The 17,974-nt window shown below is 36.8% G+C and overlaps 1 protein-coding gene across 3 annotated transcripts in view; it reads right to left on the bottom strand.

The window, feature by feature from the left end:
• Positions 1-4,895: 4,895 nt before the first annotated feature.
• KYNU (kynureninase) overlaps positions 4,896-17,974 on the bottom strand; it is a 119,093-nt gene continuing 106,014 nt past the window's right edge. For all 3 annotated transcript variants that reach the window (XM_039338231.1, XM_039338228.1, XM_039338229.1), the window contains 4 exons: positions 11,456-11,508; positions 9,847-9,932; positions 6,459-6,689; positions 4,896-5,234 (listed from right to left, as the gene is read on the bottom strand). In XM_039338231.1, coding sequence (XP_039194165.1) covers positions 5,091-5,234; positions 6,459-6,689; positions 9,847-9,932; positions 11,456-11,508 — 514 coding nt within the window. In that variant the 3' untranslated portion in view covers positions 4,896-5,090. The remainder of the gene's footprint in view (positions 5,235-6,458; positions 6,690-9,846; positions 9,933-11,455; positions 11,509-17,974) is intronic.

Genomic DNA, 17,974 nt, shown 5'->3' with positions numbered 1-17,974 from the left:
CTCAAGATTCAGAAAGACCTTGACAGATATAAACACTGGGCCCTATCCAACAAAATGCAATTCAGTGATGAGAAAAGTAACGTCTTACACTTAGGCAAGAAAACAAAATCAAAAGCACAGGTATAGAAATTCTATTCTATTCTATTCTATTCTATTCTATTCTATTCTATTCTATTCTATTCTATTCTATTCTATTCCATTCCATTCCATTTCATTCCATTCCATAATTTCCTGACAATGAGAACAATTAATCAGTGGAACAGTTTGCCTCCAGAAATTGTGGGTGCTCCACGTTTTTATGAAAAAAATTGAACAATTATTTGACCAGAGTGGTAGAAAATCACCTGCTCGAGCAGGGGGTGGACTAAAGACCTCCAAGGTCCCTTCCAACTGTTATTCTATGTTCTAAATAATTTTTCAAAAGCTGGAAAGGACTCTACATCAAGCTATTTACTAAATAGACTGTACTTCAAGATTCACTTTGACAGTAATAGACATAATCTTTATTATGGTCAATGATCAAGACACAGTAAAATTTGATACCATAAACATATTGCATACATGTAGAAATGTATTTATCATAAATAAACATATTTTTAATTATGGTTAAAAAAATGGAAAAATTTTGGAAATAAATATGTATTAGCTAAGGAGGAACATGTATTTTAAGTAGCATACTGTCTTTTTATTTTTCTTTACTCTTATTCTTTTTTTCTTTTTTTAGTCTTATTTATTCCTTAAGAAAGGTAAAAGTATTGAAATGGCTTACATGAGGAAAATAGACTTAAATATTTAAATGTAATTAACTTTGAGAAAATCTTAACCAGTAAGAATGTCTTGAACATTGTGGGAAAAATAAATGTAAACAAGAACTGTAAACAGGATCTATGATGAGGCAACCAGAATGATTAGATAGAAAAAAATATTATATTGATGTGATTATTATCTGTAGAAATATTAGAAAAATTTTTATATCCAATTGTTATCTACCAAAACAACAACATCTTATTAACTTAAGGTTGGCAAAAGAGAACATTATGGGAAAAAGAGAAAATCAAATAACGCTATTATGTGGATTATAGATCATAGAAACTGTCAGTGAATGTTTTTTAAATGTAAACCCAGACAACAGAGTTTACCAAATATTAAGGTGACTATGTTAAAAAATCAATAAAATATATTATAAAAAAAGGAAACTATTCATCATAAATCTAATTAGACTTATCAATTAGTGGGCTATGTGTTTTACATATAACACAGCAGACTATACTTAAAGTAACAAAATCAAATGTAGGTAAAAATAAAGTTGCAAATGATCTGCTTTGAATGACTGGAAATATTAAATATGGGTTATAAGCTCTAAGTAGGTATCAGCATAAAATAGGGAATGTAATAAAGAATGGTTTAAAATTTTAGTGGTCCCTTTGCCACACTGAAATGGCCAACAATGCAGCTGGTGGAGCAGAGGTGTAATATGCTGTTTTAGGACCACACATAACTGCGTGCACTGCTGCATTCTATACCAGTTGAAGTTTCCAGATACTTTTCAAGGGCAACCCATGTATAGCACATTGCAGCAGCGTGATCTGAAAGTGACTAGGGCATGAATGACCATAAGCAAGGCCTGCTGATCCAGGAATAGCTGGCATACAAAGTCTGCAAAGACTTCCCTGGTCACAACTGCCACTTGCTCATTGAGCAGGAGTCATGATTCTAGGAAAACCTCCCAGTGGCACACCGAATCTGTCTAAGGCAATGCTACCTCATTCAACACCAAAAATGACATAGTCCTTGAATCAGAGGGCCCCCAAAACCAAACTCTTGCCAGAGTTCAGCTGAAGCCTGTTGTCCCCATCCAGATCCTCACAGCCTCCAGGCAGAAGGATAAGATGATCATGACATCGATTGAAATGGTATAGGCCATTTGGGATGAGAATCCCCTAGTCCAGGGGTAGGCAACCTTGGCTCTTCTATGACTTGTGGACTTCAACTCCCAGAATTCCTGAGCCAGCATGGGTTTCCTGCCTGAGCAGGGGGTTGGACTAGAAGACCTCCAAGCTCCCTTCCAACTTCATCATCATCAATTTTCCTTTCCATGCAAAAATACTGAGCTCTGAAATGGGGGCTTGCAAGAAAGGACACGGGATGTAGATTGTAACTGTGTAAACCCAAATACTTCCACAACTATCTGCATGACCCACACCTCTAGCTGCGAATGTTTCCCAAACCTGTGATGAATGTAGATTGGAATGAAAACAGAGCCTCAACTCAAAGAAGGCTTGGATAGAATGGATGAGGCCAAGCAATGCATCCTGGTCATCAATCATTCTTTTCTTCTTTCTCCATTTCTGGAATGCACAGTGGGCTTCCTTTCCATATCTTTCTATTGCTTTTCTCCTTTTTGCTCTTCATGTGTTGTGTTAGCCAAAAAAAATCCTTCCAAAACATTACAAAATCAAGTACAATATGGTTCTTTATTTAACATGTTGATGTTACATTGTGTTTCGTATGTAAAGAGCTAAGCACTCGAGAAACATGGTGTGTTTTATTTTTATTTCAGAGATGTTAATTGACAGCTATAGAAATGAAAGTTTGAAACTTCCATCATTTTGCTACAGCTTTCGGGTACTTTGGTTCTCATGAAATAATATGTAAAATGCTGACACCTAATGTTAAGTTTGAGTATTATCGTAAGATTCATTCTGTAAAAAAGTTAAGAATAAAATCATAATTGCTACCCTGATAGAAAACTACCCCAAATAGCCCATTACTAATATTACAATATCAAGGAAATTAATTGAAATAGGATACTATTTTGTCTCAAAGTTAGCAACAGCTAAACAAGTCAGTAAAGTATAAAACTAAAAGAACATTTCGTGTTTGTGTTAATCATTGTTCAATGGTGCTTTGCATTCCCAAGAACTCAGTTACACTTCTTTATGCCCCGCTATGAAAAATGCTTTTGATTTAGAATCTGAGATCAACTATTCTACCCCACCCCCCCACCTCTCTCTCTCTCTCTCTCTCTCTCTCTCTCTCTCTCTCTCTCTCTCTCTCTCTCTCTCTCTCTCTCTCTATATATATATATATATATATATATATATATATTCATTCTGAGGTTTTCACGGGTGTTTGTATGTAGGTCTTTGGTTATTCGGGTTTTCTCCCACGTAAAATTGGAAGTGTCTTGGCGACGTTTCGACGAAGTCTCATTCGTCATCTTCAGGCTGGTGCTTTCAGCTTCTTGCTTCTAGGAACAATTGTAGCTGTGATTGTAGCTATTTCCTCCTTTTAACTACCAGTGGGGGTATGAACTGATTGGATGAGAGCTTGGCTGTGTTCTGATTGGATGGAGATGTGTTCTGATTGGTTAGGAGCTTGGCTGTGCTCTGATTGGCTGGGGGAGTGTTCTGTTTGGGTGGGGGCTTTGTTGTGCTCAGGTTAGTCTGAGTTGCAGGGGGGTTTAAAATGGTGAACTGCATTGCTATAAAATAGCAATATAAAATAATCAGAGAAGCCATAGAGATGGCCTGAAGATGACGAATGAGACTTCGTCTAAACGTCGCCAAGACACTTCCAATTTTACGTGGGAGAAAACCCGAATAACCAAAGACCTACATACAAACACCCGCGAAAACCTCAGAAAACACACACACACACACACACACATAAAACACTAGTTTCACTAGCTAATATTCAACAGCATGATGAGATAGGATAGTGTCATTGGGCAAAAACTAGCATAATCTGATATTCAACTCTCAATCTTTGTCAAGCTGGGGAAAGCAGTTTCTAATATAGGTCCTAACAGAAGATAAAGCACAGAACAGCTTCCAGGTGAAATGAGGAAGTGGAAACCATTAGCCCAGCATATGCTGAAGCATGCATTAAGTCTCTCAAATATCAGTGCCCATCAGGCCTAGAAAACTGCTCTAGAAACTCTATCCATTAATAATGCCACATGCATGATCAGAAACATGCAGAACAATTCAATGAAAAGTTTGTATAGGCAAGGACCAGTGAGTTGAATTTAAAAGAAAGAATAACCAATCTTAATATTAAGAAGAATGTTTTGATGAAGGAGCTTTTAAGCAGTGAAACAATGTCTCCAAAACAATGGTTGACCCTCCTCTTTGGAGGTTTTCAATTGGGGACTAAATACCATTGGTGGATTCCTACACTGAAAGAACCCACAGATTTGTCAGACACAAGGAATCAGAACAATCTGTAGGCCAAAGCAATTTCTTTATTGTTGATCACCCATTTACAAGAATCTCACCAGACTGACTGCATTTCCTTGGGAAATGGTAGATAAAGACATCAATAGTCCGGCCTCTTTCATTTCCTCCCACTGAGTGATTCCATGCTGGAATGCCTTTTCATTCTCCCCTTTTCCTTTGGCTAGTGATTCTACCACAAGACCCTTCCAACTTATACATTTTATGAGTCTACAAATCCTTCATGAACTCTTACATACTTCATTTATATATATAAGCTGAAGAATATGAAATGTTTAAGATATTAATATACTCTGACAATATTTTATTCAATCTAAATCACAAATCAAATGTAAAATACATCATACCTAAAAGGTATCAATATTTGGACAACACCTTTAAGAACAGATCTCGATACCTGAACAAGAGTTATGGCCCCTCGTGTACTTAAGGTAACAATATGAAGTCAGTGAATTGCTAGCCATTCATGGTGACAGCACAAAGTTGTCAAGAAGTTTTTACTCTTTATGTGCAGGCAAAAGCCCCTCCCAGGCAACTCAGGGAGAAAGGTGGCTGCTTGCCACTTAACATGGACTGCGTTTACACAGAAAGATATCACATTAAACAGGAACAATCAAAAGTCCTATTCTGCATAATGATGTCACACAAAACTTCCAGTGGGTGAAAGCATGAGTTTTAATAGAAAGCATATTACAATCCAATATTGAAAGTGAATTAATCATTGGAAGTAAAGCAGTAGAATAAGGCCCAATCTGGAAGAAATTCCACCCACGCCCCCCAAAAGATGTTCGAAATCTCCGATGCATTTGGCCAGGAGAAGAGGACAAAGATACATTTATGTTGTCAATAAGATCAGGAAAGCGACTTCGAGTTTGCAGTCTGCTTTGCAGCTGCAACTGCAGATTCTAGGATTTCCACAAAGGTGTGCACATCCTGGAAAGTATTGTAGAGAGGAACTGGGGCAACACGGAGAGCGTCAGGTTCCCGCATGTCGCACTGCAAAACACCCAGATAAATATTCCATAAATTTAACGCCTTTGTGTTGGTTTGTCAAAGTGAAAACACAAAAAAATCGCATGTGTAACATTTGTGTGCTTCTTTTAGAATACTAATCAGTCACCATACTGTCCTACAAATCTTTTGCCTTATCATCTGGAAGAACACAGTGACAAATAATTTCCATGTTGTTTTTCAAGACCATTACATGATTGGCACTAGGACTTCAACTTCAAAAAAAAAAAAAAAAAAAAAAAAACACCCTTATTTTTAATGTGTCTTTCCAATCATTACTTTGTTCTTGGGTGAAATGATAATCCCAGTGAACCGCTCATCTTTTCCATTAATCACAAAACTGGAAACATAATAATCTAATAAGTCTCATAATTCCAATGTATTAGATAGAACCAGAGTTGTCTTTCTGCTAGTGGAAGGAACCAGAATCCACCAGAGCACAATTTTCCTTTCACACAAGGTTCATAAAAGCTGCATTATTAAATTACACAGCATAATTTTCAGGGGACATTTTCTTTGGATAATATTTTGAAAGAATTGTCTGATATGGTTAAAAAAAAAGTAATTACTTTTAAGGAAGGAAGGAAATCAACCAACCAACCAACCTTTAGACCAGGAGTGTCCAATGTTGGCAACTTTGAAGACCTGTGGACTTCAACTCCCAGAATTGCTGGCTCCTGCTTTATACTATTTAATGCTATTGAATATCCAGGGCATTTTTTGTCATAGAACGCCAAGAACGGAGTTCCGGCACCTTTTTTGGATAGAACCTTGTAGGGTAGGCAAGGCGGGTTGTATGACGTGTGTGAGTTTCAGCACATTTTTTTTTTTTAACAAAAAAAGCACTGTGTATAACCACCCAAAACTTTACATTACCCAGTTCCAATTTTCCCCAAATTGTTGCATATTTATTACAGGGACGTGTAGCTCAACCTTGGTCGTAATTTTATGACTTATTGAAAACTCTCAAGTGATTCTTCCACTGCAATGACCCAGCAAATGCATCTCACATATTCTACTTTCTGCTCCCTGAAACCACAAGGTCAACTCTCAATATTTATGAATTGTGAAATGCTACTTTAAACTTTATTTTGTTTTGATTATTCTACCCTGCCTATTATAACGACAATGCTATTCTAAAATTAAGATGGCCACTTCCACAAAATAAAAGCATTTTTGAAGTTTCCAACATAAACCTAGGCTACTTACAGCGACGCCGCGTTTTTCCAGCTCTTTAAAAACATCTCTGATTGGAACAGAGAAAAGTAAGGTGAGCTGGCATCCTCTTTTTTCATGGTGGGATGGTGTGATTATTTTTATAAGTGGCTTCTCAGGGTCATTTCTATCTTTGCCGTAATAGTGCCTTATCAAATACTCCAAGTAACCAGTAAGAAGTATGGATTTCCTTCTAAGGCACTTCACTGTACTTTGAGCAAAGATCTAATTAAAACAAAAAAACAAAAATATCATTGCTGCATGAAAGAACATTGCTTTCTCTACAAAGACAGCCTAAGAACGAACCATTTCAACCACACAGTACCCTATTTGGATTTATTGTCAACATTTATTTGATCATTAGCAATATCATATAACATTAAAACACAACAAAACAACAGTTTCCCAAAGTTATAGCTAGCCCATTTTTTTTTGTATGGTGTCCCCTTATTGTAATGACACTTCAGACATATTCAAGCAATCGGTTCGCTAACAGCCCTTCCATTCACTGCACCTACCACGTATCGTAACAAATGCACTTGGAAATTATCTCTTGCTAGCTTAATTACATGCACATTGTCTACTAAGTACCATTCTTCTCTGCTTCTGTATGTTGTGTTTCAAGAATGATCAGACATTCCCAAGAAACGAACAGCATAAAGCTGCAACTGCTTCCCAGGGATAGTAGGTCTTGCAGGAAACATGTGGATTGGGAGCATGAGGCACTTTGTTAACACGATGGCACTGGGAACAAATATTCACAACTTTAAATGCATTGGGACTTGGGGAGAGAAAGGGATAAAAAATACTACTTGCCAGCATGGGGGAAGGCAACAGAAGTCATCTCATGTTGCAAAAAACTTTGGGAAATGAGTTGCTGTAGTAGACCTTTCCCAGCTGGAGTGGCATTTGTAAGGATTTTGTAGAGGAAATATACGGATAAAGAAAAATGTTTCCATCACAAATGTTCTTTCTTTTGCTGTAAAAGGAAAACTGCCTTTGTTGTGTGTTTCAACACTTGCCTTGTTCAGCTGTTTCTTTAGAAACTGTACCTTCTGCTTAATGTATCCCTATGCAAGATGGCAGTCCATTTCGTAAGTGTCATCTTTTGCCAGAGACCGTCTATTTCACTGTACTACAGCAATTAACGCAAGGGAATCCTGACTGTGCCAAAAGTGTAATGCAAACAGAAAAAGGCAAGTCCATAGAAACTGATGTGCTCTTCCTGCTTTGACCCCCTGTAGTGGGCTAAATGACAGATTCTCCCCCCCCCACTCATTTGTAAGCACCATCTGGGTCAGAGCACAGTATCATCTCTAAGGTCATATAAAGTTTACAAAATACAAAAGATATTTTAAGGGTAAACCAAATTAATTGCTCAAGAGAACAAATGAACGGATAAATAAACGAATAAATAAATGCACACCCTCACACACATCCTCTCACATACGATATACCCGCCATATCCCCTTGGCATTTCTTAATGCAGAATTTTAAATCTTAATGTTTTCAAATAAAACTCTCTACGTTATTAGTAATTCTGTGATTGATTTTGTTTTGTTTTACTGGCAATGCAATTTAGAGGGGAAAAATAGCTTGGTTTTCACTTCCAAAATGTCCCCAAGTGAGACTTCGGCAGCCTGAGATGAATAAAAATATGTGTGAATATCGAAGGATATGGATGGCTGTGAAATAGCATTTTTCAAAGATATACACACAACATTAGCTTCCGATAGAAATCAGTGTATAAGTAGCAAATTATGAATCAACACCCATTATATTAGGTTTCCCTAAAGATTGCTAATTGTTTTCTACAAAGCAACTAAGTGAAGACATGTGAGGTATATTAGATCTTCTCGTCACACGATTGAGGCTTGATATATTAAATTCTACATTATTCTTTTCTTTGAAAAAAAATCACTGATTTGTAACTCAAACGTGAATAATATTCCAGGATATATTGCTTCCCAGTATTTCTATGAAATTTGGAGATTTTGCTTGTGGTTAAAACTCTGGCTCCTCTATGTGATGTTGCTTCGGCATTCTGTGCAACTGATAAAAACTTCATAACAATAAACCCCTCTGCTGACAGACATTTAGTTTTCCCTAGCATCAACTGATAAATTAAGAAATAAATTAAAATGTGAAAACCTATACTAGAATGTATTTACTTGTTTACTTCTTTAATTTAGAGTCCCTTGGCTCCTATTAATTCCAGGAGACTTTCACATTAAAAACAAATTAAGAATAAAAAGCAAGAGACAAATCGTGGACATGCAGCTGAGAAATAGCACACAAACCAACAAGAGTATGCTCTTTCTTCAAAAAGTTTATCCATATTTTCCAAAGAAAGGATACTGTCCCTATAATAATATTACATCAGGATGTACGTAGCTTTGTTCTAAGAAACAGAATTACCAATAAGAGCATTTTTTACATTTATAATGGTGGTAAAATCTGGCTTTTCTGTAGAGTAGCTTCAGAGCATACTATGTCTGTTGGTAGGTACGCTTTTTCTCATCTGGACATCCATGATTTCTTTCTTATGTTTTATTATTACTTGCTTTTAAAGCGAAAGCCTCTTAAGAGTCAATAGGAGCCAGGGAGCTTTAGATTAAATAAAAGAACTAAATAAGTAAATACGTTCCCATATAAGCTTGCAAATTTTAATTTCTTTCTTAATTTATCAGTTGATGCTAGGGAAAAATAAATGTGGATCAGCAGGAGGCTTCATTGTTATGAAGTTTTTCTTAGTTAGTCTGATGGGTTGGCTCAGCTCGATGTTACAGAGTGCCTACTACTGTACCTCATTGATTTTTGCACCAAAAACATACATTTAGAAGAACAATGCTTGTATTTTAGTTACATAATTTATTCATTTAATTAATTAACGTACTGCATGTTTCCAGCTTCAAAGCCTCCCTGTCTTCTGTCTGATTCAAGCACTTCGCTATGGATCGTCTCATGTCCCTGCTGAAAGGGGAACATGGGACTGCAATGGAACCAACGAAGTGGGCAAAGTACAGGTGATGTACTTGGTACTCAACTGCTCTGAAACTCATCAAATTTGGTACTCAGTGCATTTTGATGTAAAAATATCATCCTGGTACTCATTGCAGAAGCTAGAACTTTTCAGTGTTGGTTGCCTTGTAACTCACTATATTATTCCTTAGGGGAAAAATTTGTTTGGTACTCACAATTTTTGGTACTTCTCGAACCAATTAACGATGAGTACCCAGGTACCACTGTAAAAGGTTATTCAAAGCATTTGTCTTTGGACAGATTTTTTCAGTTTACTGTCATCAAAAAGGAATATTGCCTAATGAAACAACATTTTTTCCTTTGTCTGAATGTCTTCCCTTAGGAGAAAATAATTACTCACCTCTAAGCTAGCGTGAAGAGCACAGACCAATAAGATGGAAGGATTTGATAAACGAAATCCATTGATTCCAGGGCTGAGTTGCAATTCTGTAACAATAATAAGTTATGTGAGGAATCTGGTTATATATGGTTGGAGAAATATTAGGTCAGTGGTGGCAAACCTATGGCACGGGTGCTAGAGGCAGCACTCGGAGCCCTCTCTGTGGGCACACGTGCTGTTGCCCCAGCCTTGCCTCCTGTGCGACTCCCTCCTCATCAGCAGCCTCCCTGGAGGAGAGTCACTCCCGAGCGTGGCCCATGCGGAGCAGTGCAGCCAAGGACATGGCAGCCAGACAGTGTAGACAAGACTCTGCCCTTACACCCCATTGTGCACAGTTGATGCTGCGGGGCGCGGGCAGAGGGCGGGGCCATTATGGCACTGCTGGGCAATCTGTGCGGACCCCGAAGGTGGTGAGTGGCCCTGCGGGCAGGCGGGGTGTGAGCAGAGCAGGGGGTGGAGTGGGGTGGGGCCAGTTTTTGGGTACTCAGTCTGTAAAAGGTTCGCCATCACTGTATTAGGCTGTATTCAATATTATTTGAATGTCCTCTCTTGTAGAGAGCTTCAGCCAGGCCTTCCAAATCAGGTTTGATGCTACTCCATCAGCTAATCTAAACAATTGGATGTCAACAATTTTCAATATTTTTAATGCAAAAAGTAGAAATTTAGCTTTAAAACATTTTGATCTTTTCCATATAGTACCAAATGATCCCCATAAATTTGATTAAAGACTATTAAGGTTGCACAAGCATGCATATTTTGATGAAAGAAATAAACAGGCCATGTTTAACTTTGAAATTAATCCCTGAAGAAACTGTCACTTTCGATAATGGTAAGTGACTTTAAAAACTTTAAAAATATATACTTTCCAAATTATGTTGAGGGCAGCACAATTAAACAGGAGTAACTTGTAAAAAAATAGTAAGGCCTTAGTAGTATTACTAGCTTAGTGCCTGAAATCCATTCTTATTGTGTGATATAGCAAGTTCAAGACTCCAAGTAGATTTTAAATGCATAAAAAAGAGTATAAATTAAATGTCAATGTTACAACACTAATCAAAATGAAACAAAAACAGGCTGCTAAGCAACATGCACATAATAATGCCAAATAAATAACATCAAAATTTGGAATTTCCACAGAACAACCAATGTTGCCTTCCTGTTAAGGCTAGAACTATAGAGGCCACTAATTTATTTTACCTTTATAATAAAAATGTTGATTTTTTTTCCTTGACATTTTGGTGTTTGTTTGCTTTTTAAATTCCCAAGCAATGTTCCCCTACATGCTTTTGATCTCCTGCGCTCTCTTTCCCTTCTCTCTTTCTTTTTCTATCTTTATACAGGCCTTTATAAATCATCTATACACTGTAAATTTGGACTTTTTAAAGCTTTTGACTCTTTGATCTTTAATTTCAGGTTGGAATGGAAACATTTCCCTGTACTGAAAGAATTGTTGCTCTTGTTCTGCAGCAACTTTATTACTTTTGATGCCGTTTATATACGTTCATAAAAACAAACAAGTAAGCAGTAATTTAAAACAAATAATTTAAAACAGAAGGGCAAATATACATACTGTTTTCCATGAGAAACCTGGTTTTGTAGTCATGACCCCACCATCCTATTAAACTGGGGAGGGGGTGATGGTAAATTTAGGACCAGGGAAAAAGAAATGATAAGGATTAGTGACCCAATTAAAAGATATATATTTTTTTCACAAGACATTTTCTAGCAAGATGTATGAAGAATATGAGAATGGTATGAAAGCCCATAGTGGAGTCTTTTTGATTTTCAGTACTCCTGTAGATGTCCAAGATAAAATAGTTGATAGGTATTTTTCATAATATAGAATATAGATTATATCATAAAGTAATCACAAATCTATAAATCATAGATTGGGAGGAATTGATAATGTTTTTTTTTAGACTCTTGAGAGATTCATAGGCCTTAGTACTACGTCCATAGTAATCAATGGATACAAGAAGTTCTTGATTTGAGACCAAAATTGGAACTGGAATTCCGGTTGCTAAGTGATGTGGTCAATTGAGTCATCATGTGACTGGACCCTATTTTAGAAATATTTTTACTGTGGTTATTAAACAAATCACCATGGTCATTAAGCAAATCTGGCTTGTCAATTGACTTTGTTTGTCAAGCTGGCTGGCCACAAGACGCTGTAATATCATAAATATGAGCTGGTCACCAAGTCCCTAAATTGTGATGTGACTGTAGAGCAGGGGTCTTCAAACATGGCTCTTTTATGACTTGTAGACTTCAACTCCCAGAATTCCTGAACCAGCGTGCCTAGCTGAGGAGTTCTGGGAGTTAAAGTCCACAAGTTATAAAAGGGCCAAGTTTGAAGACCCCTGATGTAGAGGTTGTGTGATAAGTCATAATTCCAAGGATGGGTCATAAATCACTCTTTTCCAAGACCACAGTAACTTCTAACCGTTGTTAAAATAGTTGTAAGTTGAGAATTACCTGTAATGCTGCCTGAACTCTTGGGGATGCAGATCTTTTCTACAGAAAGATGGCCATCCCACCAAATATTCAAATGACAGCTTCCTAAATCCAAGGGAAGCATTCCAGGCCAAGGAGCAAACCAAAGAACTATCTTCTGTCCGCAAATGCAATCAAGAACAGAAGAACCCTACAAGAACCTTCAGAGGCTGGGGAAGAAAGCCCCAGCAAATTCTGTGGGTTTAGTCTCAATGAGGAGCAACTTTTCATATGTCAAGGTATAAAATGCTAAGACATCTGCATTTACCCTTGCAAAGCTTTCAAAAATTACATCTATAGGCAGGTTTCCTGTACATATGGGCTCCAAAAGTGGTATGAGAAAAACTAATACAAGTATTCCTTGTTTAGCAACTGCAACTGGTTCTGGTGAAATGATTGCTTTTTTGCACTCATGTCAGAAGCAATGGGGCGCTTCCAGATTGAAGGGATTAGCCAGTGACATCACTGTTGCCCTGGGGACGCCTAGTTGGTGGCTCCTTTCATGACTCTGGCAGGAGCTGGAGTGAAAGACGAGAGCTCAATCCCCACTCCATGACAGCTCTCAGGTCTCTAACCTCCTGCTCAGCTTCCCAATCACTCAACGGGTAGTTTGTTGCTAAGTGAACCACATGACCAAGACAGAAAGATTGCTGGTTGAGAAAATTGTGGGTGTCACTGTCACATTTAAGTAAAGTTCTCTGTGTATAGTGTCATATGCCTGACTTTTTTTTTGTTGATGGTTATTTTATGATGCTCAGTTGCTATGTGTCTTCATTTTATATTCTGCATTTTATTTGTTTTTAACCATTTAATTGTAAGGTGCCCAAAACCACATACGTGAGACGGGTAGTCATATAAATCAAATAAATACATTGTGGATGTTGTTGACATTTCTATTGAAAACATTACCAAAATAATTTTATTTGGCTACCACAGTCAGAATAAACATATATAAAACCAATAAATTAAAATGCCTTTGAAATTTGAGTTCTGATGCTCTGAATCACGTACAAAACCTTTAACAACTTCCATGCAGTTTTAAGGTATACTATATATTGCAAGTATATATATTGCAACCCTTGCATTATTTTAAAAGACTTTAAACCTTTTGGTGTTTAAAGTTAACTCTGTCTTCTCAACCCAAACCACTTTAAGTGGGTTGGGCAGAGAAGAAAGTGACTGGTCAAAAGTGACTCAGCGGGCAGTCATGCCTAAGGCAGGACTAGAACTCATAGCCACTTGGTAATTGGCCAAAAGTCACCCAGCTAGCAGACTCTTGGTAATTGCCCGAAAACCACTTAGCTGGCAGTCATGCCTAAGGTGGGACTTGAACTCATAGTCACCGGGTGCATTAATCATTAGACCAAACTGGCTCAAACTGGGTGGAGGCTCAGCTTGTTTGATACATTGGCCTCATTCCCTGAGAGAAGAAACTGAGAACAGTTTTCCAAGCCTCAGCACTGTCAATCTAAGTTTCCTGTGCCATGCTTAGAATGCTGGATTCCACCTCTCTGTGTCTCTTGCCTTTTCCTTTGGATTTGTTGTCCATTTATTAGATTTTTGGTCTTGACCCAAATCAAGCCAGGGATTATGCTTACTGTTATCATTTTAAGATATTGATAAAAGGGACTCCTTTCCTGACTTCCGGTTTGCCATTGCAGCCTCTGCTGACGCTAGAAGGCAAGCTCCGTCTTCCACATTTGATTTTGTTCTGCTGGGGGACCCTAGAAAGGGTCGAACGTCACACTGTAGCAGTGATGAGCAAGGAGGAGACCCCCTCTTGATCATGGGAGGGCGGCATCCCTTCTGCTAGATCCGGGACAGCCCTCCAAACCGGCGGAGGAAAGACCGGCCATGGCAATATGGCTTATCACTAAGCTGCAGACAGCCGAAGTCAAACTTACCATGAAGAACTTGTAAAGCAACACAGATGAAACTGGGTGAGATCTGATCTTCCCTTTAAGATCTTAAGTATTTTCTTTTCCTGTAAAAGCTGTCCAAAGTATTTTCCCCCCTGTGACGAGAGAGGGAAGGGAATTTCTACCCCACCCTCTAAGAACAGCAGCAACTGACTACCCAGGGGAGTTAAAGCACTAAAAGAACAATTTTAATCTAATTGGGTTTATAAGTTTCTGAAACTTGGGGACCAAAAGTTTTCTTATTTTTACTGGAGACTTTTGTTTTTATCTACAAAAAAGAAATAAAACTGGAAAAAAGATTATAAAAATTTTGGACTTAAAAAACTTTAAATGGCATCAGTCACATCTTGTGGTGAGGTTTGGTATTACAACTTGTTATTGCCTAAAAGAGACTTGGCTTGAAGCCCAGACTTCAGATAAAACTCTTTTGACCTTTTTTTTTTATTAAAAAGTTTTTATTTTCTATTTATTCATACAAAATACAATCCAATTAAAATAAATTCCTAACCATTGGTACCGCATGCTCATTCTCCCCAGGCTGCGTCCACCCTCTCTAATCCTTCCCTACTTCCCTCCTCTTTCTCTCCTCCCCTCCTACTCTCTTCCCCTCCCCTTCTCCTCTAACCATCCTACTTCCTCCCTACTCCTTCCTCCCCTCTCATCCCTCTCACACACATGAACACAGCATAGGGGAAATGCCCAAGCATTTACCATGACTATATTATCATTACCCATCCACTCACCCACTCACCCACCCTCAACCCTCCCCCCTCGCTTTCCAGAGCAGAGTACAGGGTTATTAATAAGAAAGTTAACAATAATAAAAAAAAGAAAAGAAGAAAGAAGAAAGAAAAAAGAAAAAAAAGAAAAAACATCATACTTAACTTTTAACTCCCCTTAAATTAAGTCATATAAACAAATCTCTACAACAGTTACTATAAAATTTACTCATAAAATAAATGAAACTTTATAGTCCCATATTTTTTCTGAATATAATCTATCCATCTACTCTTTTGATCTTGATAGATACCACCTGTGAAAAACTCAGCTGTAAAGAGAATTTCTGGGCGGCATAACTGGCCTGCTTGAACCTTTACTGACTTTCAAAGCTATATGTGGGGAATTGCTTTTCTATTTCTTTATCTGAGGAACATTGGTTATTACATGAGATGATGAAATACCTTGGATTATAATATCTTACTTGACAAACAACTTCTACTATAAAGATCACCTATAATAAATGAAATAGAGGTCCCATATTTAGTTATAAAATTATTTTTAACATTTGATTTTAAAGTCCTCAATTTAACACACTATTAAGAGAATATGGATGAAGACCAGGAAAAGATCCTTTCCATGTTGGAAGCAATACATGAAACCATTCTTTCAGCTTGTGGCAAAATAAGATGCAACATAAAAGAACAAGATACCAGTTTAGATATACAAACCCAAATTTTGACTACAATCAAAGAACTAACAATGCAGAAGATAACAGAAGAAGTGGAACAATCAAATACTAAGACAGAGGACTCAGTTGACCAACAAACACAGTTAATGGAAAATCCAGAAAAGAGAGCGACAGCACTGAAAATGGAAAAGACCTTCTATATAAATCAGAAGAAATCTGAGGAGAAAGAAGAAGAACAGATTGAATGGAAGATAAACATATCAGGACAATCATGGGGAATTGCAATAATAGGGAGACGATCTAATGAACACAAATGGGCTAGTCCTTCCCCAAAAAATGGCAGCTAAATGGTCTCTCCTATTTCAAATTATATATATAATAATACAGGGAGATCTATTTGATTATTTAAAAGCACTGACATGGAAAGCTAGTTAGCAAAGGAAGAAAGCCAGAATAAGGCTGAAGAAAATTGGGATTTTGATTTATTAGAGGGGATTTCATATTATTAATTAGAAGGTTAAAGGAAGAAGTTGAGATAAGGGGAATTTTGGTCACTAAATTTAAAATATTTGGAAATTAGTTGAAAATAAGGATTCTATTTGTTTAATATTTAAAAATTAGACCCAAAAGAAAAAAAATATAAATATGTTTGATTTATTAACCCAGACAATTATATAATGGTTTTGATTTATTGAAGGGGATATTGTATTATTAATTAGATGATTTAATATGGTGTGAAATAGATAACTTTTAGAAAATAGAACAAGACTATACTCGTAGATAAGATGTGTATTTTGAATATTAGATCTGTTATGAATTGAGATAAGGGAAACTTTGGTTACCTAAAGCCTGGAAATTATAAATATCAAATATTAAATTTGTATATTTATGGGAAACTAAAAATTGGGGAAAAGCCAATAACAAGACATTGATTGCCTATAAAGATTGAATGTAAATGTAATTAAGATATGTATAAGCTAAAAATTTATTGATAAAGGTAATAGTGATTTTTTTACTTAGTTAATATAATAAGAACTGTATTAGCTTAAATACGAGATAGTTGATATTAAGGAAAAAAGAGAGGAAATATTTGATGCTGTAACTTGAAATTTGTACTAAAGGTTTTAGTATGTTATTGAACCATTGATTAACCCAGACACCATGTTGCTTTTTAAATACCTAAATGTAAAATTAGAAAACTAATAAAATATTATTTAAAAAAGGGACTCCTTTCCTCTAAACATTCTGCCTGAATTTGCCTATCACTGGACTGGGGCAGGTATCCAGCTTGCTATTCTTGTTGAAAGAAAAAAAAAAGGCAAGTAATAGATCATTGTTTTATATTTTCTTCCATAAAGAGTGCAGGACCTGAATACATTTCATAATCTTTGGGACAGTTTTCTCAAAAACAATACAGTTAGCAGTCTTCGGGAAACTTGAAAACTAAATTATGAACAGTAAGTTTCAGGAGTTATATTTTATGGCAACCCTTATTATCCTTCATAGAAAATTCTGCCCCTAACTTGGTCTAAATATGGAAAGTGCTGCATTGAATTTCTTAGACATAACTTCCAATGTTATAGCCAGTTATCCTTAGTTGTTCACTTGGGCCCAGTTTACCTCTATCCTAATGGCCTGTATAAATATTGATGAGTTAGGAAGAGGCTGTAAAATTTGAACTCTAAAAAAGTATTGGTTTTGCATGGGGGTAAGGGAAAACATAAAATTAGCCTTGATACTGCTTCTGACAAATGACAGCGTGTTAAGAATCAAAATAGCCTAGGTGTTAAAGACTTGCTCTAGCGTTTTATAAATATATAAAACAAGAAACGTTAAAATTATACAGGACAATGCCACGGTAAAGTTTACCGGAAAAGTTGTGAGCCACTGGTGTGGTGAGAATTCAACATCAGCTTGAATGGGAGGTTGACCAAGGTTCATCTTGCCTTGGAGAAGAGATAGGCCACTGAAGCTTTCACATTCCTTACTCCTTACTTCAGAATCTACTCTGATTACATTACAAGATTCAGCAATGGGATTTCCAACAGAAAATAAGCAAAAACTAGAGGAGTATACTATAAGCCCTAAAGAAAATTAGATGTATAGTCTCATTCTTGGGGCCTGCAGACCACAATGTGGGGGGTACATTAAGTATGCTACTGGACACCAGATAATTTTCTACTCCTCAAAGTTCTGCATATTAAAAACTTCCTTTTATACCAGAGACAACGTGTGGGGCCTAACATTAAGTAAACTGCATTATGAATTC

This window comes from Crotalus tigris, unplaced genomic scaffold (genome assembly GCF_016545835.1).
Source record: "Crotalus tigris isolate CLP2741 ecotype Arizona unplaced genomic scaffold, ASM1654583v1 scf7180000017694.5664430, whole genome shotgun sequence".
In the NCBI taxonomy this organism is placed as follows: Eukaryota; Metazoa; Chordata; class Lepidosauria; order Squamata; family Viperidae; genus Crotalus; species Crotalus tigris.
This window is presented reverse-complemented; position numbering and strand designations above follow the sequence as displayed.